Source organism: Berghia stephanieae, chromosome 1 (assembly GCF_034508935.2).
Source record: "Berghia stephanieae isolate SIO BIC M18660-M18661 chromosome 1, UCSD_Bste_1.3, whole genome shotgun sequence".
Classification (NCBI taxonomy): domain Eukaryota; kingdom Metazoa; phylum Mollusca; class Gastropoda; order Nudibranchia; family Aeolidiidae; genus Berghia; species Berghia stephanieae.
Window position 1 is genome coordinate 53949772 of NC_088360.1, and position 7500 is coordinate 53957271.

The 7500-nt window shown below is 34.3% G+C and overlaps 1 protein-coding gene across 3 annotated transcripts in view; it reads right to left on the reverse strand.

Annotated features, from left to right (window-relative positions):
* LOC144977666 (patched domain-containing protein 3-like) overlaps positions 1–7500 on the reverse strand; it is a 44964-nt gene that overhangs the window by 2084 nt on the left and 35380 nt on the right. For all 3 annotated transcript variants that reach the window (XM_078923108.1, XM_078923115.1, XM_078923124.1), the window contains 4 exons: positions 4569–4658; positions 3075–3305; positions 1249–1411; positions 524–701 (listed from right to left, as the gene is read on the reverse strand). In XM_078923108.1, the coding sequence (XP_078779234.1) occupies positions 524–701; positions 1249–1411; positions 3075–3305; positions 4569–4658 (662 nt within the window). The remainder of the gene's footprint in view (positions 1–523; positions 702–1248; positions 1412–3074; positions 3306–4568; positions 4659–7500) is intronic.

Here is a 7500-nt window from a genome sequence, read left to right on the forward strand (position 1 = left end):
ATTTACCGTGTTTTATGATCATGTTTTTATCAAAACTCCTGCGTAAATTGCTTGCATAAGCTTACTCTCTTACACCGCTACAATACACAGCACCAAACAATAAGGTAGAAAGTCTATTTGTTTGCAAAAAGGAAACAAAAGTATGATGTCAAAATACTGGTTCCAATCTGATAGGAAGTGTAAAGTCAGTCTTCAACGTGATGGTATCTTATTTTCTAACCGAAATAAATGCCGGTCGTCAATAAATAACCCTCCTCCTCTCTCTTTTACCCACCATAATCATAAAAATCTGCTACACATTCTGCAACTCAAATATTTATGCCACCTGATTAATCAACATGTAACCTATTCATTGTTAGTCCTCTGGAGGACTGGCTACACATTGCAAATGAGTTTTGAACCGGAAAAAGGCATGGTGAGACGTCACGACTTCTCTGCCCTGATGTTCATACGTGTAATTAATTGGGTAACCCACTCTTCCTCATTTCCTTCATCGTGTTTAAATTTGAAAACAATAACTCACCAAAAGTCAACAGAGAGCCCCACGCTTATGATGAGATGAGCCATGGTGATCGAGGAGAGAGATATGTCAGATATGGCCATATAACCAAATATACACGTCAGTACCATCAGTACTTGCATCATCACTACAAATACTATCACGGGATGAGGCAGAAAGCAAGCTGACACCACACCCATTACTGAAAGAAACAAATTATGTAATAGTATCCTTATTTACCATGCGGCTCAGTAAGTGAAGTCCAAGGATATGATAGAGTAGCCTAATTTTTCCACACGATAGAGAGTTATTCTATTCATAGAGAGTTATTCTATTCACATTAATTGTATTCGAATCTCAGTGAGTGGAATGAATTCCTTTGAAATATCGGCCTATTCCCCACAAAATTGGGTATCATGCTATACCTATGTCTAATGGGAAAGCATTACCTATTATTTTGTTGTAAAAACCTAGGCGTACATCAAATGTCATTATCTGCAGGAAGCCTTTTTATAGTATATAATATAAGATGCAAACATTAATGTGGATATACGGACGCATTCGCTCAAATGTGGACGTTAACCGAATATTGCAATTATGACTGATGGTTCAATATTCAACATTAAAAACATATTTTTATAACCCTTAGTTTACCCATTTGCATACTAAAGACATAGATTTTTACAGTGCATGGACATTGAGAAGGGAATTTGTTCTTGTATTTTGCAAAGCAATTATAAATTCATCACCTATAACAGTGAGTCCAACTGTGTACATGGTCGTCCAGAAAATGAGAATGAATTGGTCGTAGAATATATACATGTAGTAAAAGCAAAAATCGGCCGCCGGAGATTCCTCTGCGAGTTTTCTCATTCGTTCCATTAGCTCCGCTCCTTCATGCATAATATACAACTGTTAATAAATAAAACAAAACGTTATTGGTTGTTTTTTGTTTTATTGAACTCAACTTAGTATAAGGCATCATACTTTGAATATAAATACAATCAAATTTCAGCCCAAAAAACTAAATATGTAGAAATCTACTATTTCTCAATGTAGAGGCTATAGATTGTACATTTTGGATCAATCCCAAGAGGACATCCGGAAATCCCAGCGGAAGAATACAATTGCAAATTTTTAATATTATCGTGACTCATTTAGAGCATTGGTACGGTCTTTCAGAGACTTCATCATTCAAGCAGATGGTATTCTAAAATCCGAGTCATCACAGGAGGGAATTTAACCTAAACTTTGTAAAAAGTATATTCTTATAGTAATAATTAAAAAATAATAAATAAACTAATATTCCCTTTATTCATCCCATAGGGGAATTTGTATATAGGGTCTATTCCAAGGAAAGACTGAGATAACCCAGGCGTCAGCCGCGGTGCAGCGCCGCAAGTCGAGCTAGAGCAAGGTGGCCACGCACTGAGCCACGCTGCCCAAAATAGAATAATCCATTCGTTATCATGTTTCTCCTCCTTTCTGTGATTTTTTTTTTTTTTTTGCATGACAAAAAAAAACAAACAAAGAAAAAACAACCGTCAAGAATAGAATGGACAATGTATTATTAAAGAATCGTAACAAGAAATATAATATAATATCTTTTCCTGTTCTTAAACAATTAAACAATAACGAAAATATACAAAAGTAAAACAAAACAAATCACAAAAAAACCAAACAGACAAATAAATAAAAACCCAAAAGAAATAGAATGGACAAAATAAAATAAAAAGAATCTCATGGTGGCTTGAAACAACGGCATCTAACGCGTTAGATATCAAATGTATCTAAGTGTTACTGGGATGGGAGCCTGGGATTTTTTCATGGACTTATTTAATGAGGGCGAAGTTGCCGAGTGGTTAAGGCATTGCACTGTGACCCGATGACTCGGGTTCGAGCCCCGCTTCAGGCACTTTCGTTTTTTTTTTCCTTGAGCAAGATTATTCACCCCCAATTTGCTCACTTGGACAACATGGGTGATTCCTGTTGACATCAGACATCTTGTGTGATGAGTTATCTATATTCCTTCGTGGAATGCCGAGGCGACGATATCTTATGATATTGTGGCGCAAAAGGAATATTTTTTTTTAATTTAAGGTAGTGATGAATACGTGCGAAGAGGTCTTTGATCAATGGCGGGCGGTGGCACAGACCATTGAGGGGTTGTCTGTGACACATGTTGTTCAGTACTGACCAATAGGCACCAGCACCCATTCATCAGTACTTACTAACATGTGCCAGTGCCTGTTGGTCAGTACTAACGATCAGGCGCTGGCGCCCATTGATCATTACTGACCAATAGCCGTAAACTAAACTTTGAACCAATTAATAGAGGAAAATATTATGTAGACATCTTCATATATAATTGCTCAAAACGTCTTAAATTCAGGAATAGATAGGCGACGGTGTGACAGTTTCTGGTGAATAAATCCTTCTCAAAATTACATTTCATATATAGGACTCTATATTAGGTGTTTAATTATATATTATTTAAAGACTAATAAGGCAATAATAAATATTAAAAATTAAAAATAAAGACCCTAGTTTTTTAAAATATAAGATAAACGGTTACCTTTTCTGAGAAAACATGACACCTCGTGGCTTGCGTTGCGCCATTAGCTTTTCCAAAGTCTTTTTGAAAACGTGGATTCTCGTTTAAAAATCTCTGAAGGCCATCTTGAAAGCTCTTCTTAGTGCTGATATCGTAATATTTCTTTTTGGCGTACTCAGTCAGCCAACAAATCTCTCTATCTGACATAATGAGCTTGTCCTGTTTAGCTTTGCGGAGCAGCTCTTTCAAATTCTAGAAAAAAGATATAGAAATCCGGATACATGCGGGCATAAAAAAAGAAAAATAGGCAAGTAATCGTACCTACAGGTAATGGTGGTGGTTGTTATGAAGATGATGATGATGACGATGATGATGAAGATGATGATGATGACGATGATGATGATGATGATGATGGTGATGATGATGATGATGATGATGTTGATGATGATGTTGATGATGATAATAATAATAATAATAATAATAATAATAATAATAATAATAATAATAATAATAATAATAATAATAATAATAATAATAATAATAGTAATAATAAAGGCTGAGTACAAACACGTGTCAGCTATGAGTTTTAAAAGGTGGCATCTTTAGTTTGAGACAAAGAAGATGCAGAAAGATGAAAACGTCTGTCCACAGCTGCTCTTAATAAGCTTACACACGTATGGCTCAGAAACAACAGATTGAAAATAAAAACCAAAATCAAGTTATACAAGGGCTTTGTTAAATTAGCACTTATTTACAACTGTGGAACATGGGAACTAACAAAAAGCGTGGAAGATAAACTAGATGCCTTCCATAGGAGACAGTTCAGGAGAATTTTATATATCCACTGTCTACCCAACCAAAAAAAGTAATAAATCGCTCTACATAAAATGCGAAGAAACACCGCTTTCGATTCAGATTGTGGAAATAAGATGGAGACTTTTTGGACATGTATTAAGAATAGACAATAAGGCGATAGCGATAATGCTATTCTTTACACCAAGCAGACACAACAAACACAAAGGCAGACCCAAAACAAGCATGTACACCACGATAAATAAAGACCTCAAGCGCCTCGATGACACACAAGAACTGAGATGCGATTGGGATTTAGAACACCTGAGATTCATCGCAACAGACCGTCATCCTTGGAAAGAACTCGCTCAACAAATCAGAGAAGCTGCCAAAGCGTCCCAGTCTGAAGATTAGGAGGCGATCAGCAATAAGTCAAGTATGTCAGATAATGATGATATTGATAATAATAATAACAATAATAATAATAATAATAATAATAATAATAATAATAATAATAATAATAATAATAAATAATAATAATAATAAATAATAATAATAATGATAAATAATAATAATAATAATATAATAATAATAATAATAATAATAATAATAATAATAATAATATAATAATATATAATAATAATAATAATAATAATAATAATAATAATAATAATAATAATAATAATAATAATAATTGGAGACAGAGTAAACAAAAACACTTACTTTTAGTGTGTTTGGATTTGTGTAATTCACAGCTCTTGTTGTGACAAATGAAACTGCATTATGTTCGCCATAATCCTCATAGGACCAGTCCTATAAAATGGAGATATAAGCGTTAATATAATCATTAGGTTTTATACCATAAACTACGCATCCATCGAATTACATCTCAACTTGTCTAATGTGCGGGTGTGTGGTTTGTGTGCTTTGACACATGCTTTGTGACCTAAGACGGACCTGCTTTCTGAACAACTTTAAAATTCGTAGTTTTTAGGAGAGAAGAAAAATTATACTTGCTATAGTTAACAAAAAAATTAACGACTAACCATTATAAGGATTAAATAACCCCTCAAAATCATTAAAATTGTGTAGTCTGATATCAACTTTAATTTTCTATAAGTTTCAGTAACTTAGAGATGCTCATAAAGTTCAGAAATTGGAGCCAAAATTTCATAATTCTACGAAATTTTCGTAATGGTAGGCAATCTGCTCTGGGTCCCCGGATAAAGCCCTGTTGTATGCGACGTAAACGTTTTACTCCGTTTTCTTACCGTCCTCATGAATAAAACGAGTACCCGGAAAGTGACAGCGTAGCTTCTGTCGAAATACTTATAATAGTGCTTTACAGGTGACATGTTCTTTTCTACATGTTATGGGTCCCGGTTACATTCACTTTGTAGATCGCTTTCATTATATTTTAATGGCTATATGTATATGCTGAAGTATAGAGAAAAGCAAAGAGAATTACATTGTGTGTGGTCATTGACCTATAGAAAGCATATGATAAGGTACCAAGAGAAGAAATGTGGTACTGTCTAAGAGCAAAGGGGGGTAACTAACAAGGAAAATATCAAAGTGATCCATGATATGTACGTAGGAAACAAGACAGTGGTAAGGACAGCTGTTGGCTCAACTGAGCCATTTAATGTAAGAGTTGGATTACACCAGGGATCTGCTCTCAGCCCACTGCTGTTTGCAATAGCAATGGATGTTCTCACAGAACCCATTCGGAGTGAGGCACAATGGAACATGATGTATGTGGATGACGTAGTACTTTTAAATGATACAAAAGCTGAGTCGGAAAAGGAACTGGAGGGTTGGAGACGGGTGTTGGAAAGAAGGGGATTAAGGGTAGCAAATCGAAGACAGAGAGTAGGACCACCAATAAAGATAGGAGAGGATGTGCCAGGGACAAATTAATTCAAATACTTAGGAACAACTGTACAAGGAGATGGGGGCAATTATATTGAGGTTACAAAGAAGATACAGGCATGCTGGAATAATTGAAGGAATGTAATAATAGGGGGAAGTAGGTCCAAAAAAGCATTGAATTGTGCACAAGTAGGGTTGAGAGAATGAAAATTATATATATTGTAGAATATGAAAAATCCTATGATTAATGCTATAGAACCACTCAGAGAGATCAGAGTTCTATTTTATGTTGTTGTTTTTTTCTCTCTTCCAAATTGATCACTGATAATTTACATCGTAAAATGCCCAGAGCTTGCGTTTTACACGAGAATGAGCGCTGTATAAATTATTATTATTATTATTATTATTATTATTATTATTATTATTATTATTATTATTATTATTATTATTATTATTATTATTATTATTATTATGATTTTATTATCATTATTATTATTATTATTATTATTATTATTATTATTATTATTATTATTATTATTATTATTATTATTATTAATATATTATTATTATTATTATTATTATTATTATTATTATTATTAGTAGTAGTAGTATTCCTATTATTATTATCATTATCATCATCATCATCATTATAACGTTTTATTATTAGTTGAGATGCACGTTTTTTAAAATTGGAAAATTTTGATATGGACGACAAAAAACTTCTTTCATTCCTATTGTGCAAACATTCAAAACAAGGCGACACAATGTTATTTTACGTCAGCGTTTGTTCTCATTGGTGATTATTTTTAGCGTCAAACCGGATGTTTTCCTTTCACTAAACTTTCGATTCACAAACCATCCAAATCGTTTAATCGTCAATCCTATTCAATTTTACTAGTTTTGAGGGACTTCTATCATGCAACATTCTATAGTAAAAGATTTTAGTATATCTGATTTAGCAAGTATAATCACCTGCACTAATAAAGACGGGCAGACGGACAAACATTCTCACACAACACAGCTGGATTAAATGTTGGCAGCCCGTATTGGAACAGACAGTGCTCCTTTCCCCCTCCCTCTAATTATTTATTTCTTTCCAAAAAAAATACTGCGATAATCATTTTACGTAATTTTTAGCCTATTTTGGTCACACTTGATGATAGTTGGGGGTCAAGATAGCTCCGCTAGTAGAGCACTTGCTTCACACGCAAGGGGACCGGGTGCAGTCGAAATAATTTTTCTGACCTCCCAGTCCACCCAGCAGTGATTGCGTAGCTGGGTCTGTTACATTTGACAGAAAGTACTTTGCGATAGAGTAGCGTCCTATCTATGAAAAGGGTATCAAGCAATTGCTATTGTCCGTTTCACGCTATAAAAAAAACGGGATAAACTCTGGCTCCATGGACCGAGTGGCTCTGATGGACTAATACTTTTTGATGACAGTATGGAATTGGCATACATATAAAGTTGTACCAGAACGTTATGATTATCGGGAAAATATATAAATCTGTTGTAAGACCAGCAATGTTTTATGGACTAGAGACAGTAACTACAACAAAGAACCAAGATAAAGAAATCGAAGTAGCAGAAATGAGGATGCTGAGATGGTCACTTGATAAATTGGGAAGTAAACGACTTCGAATGTTGTCTGAAGTGAAGAATGTATCAATAAAGATGTGGGTAGATAGATTGAAATGGTTCGAACATGTAAAGAGACGAGAAAGGGAGTACATGGGAAGGAAAATATTGGACTTACAATTAGCCGGAAAGAGAAAAAAAGGAC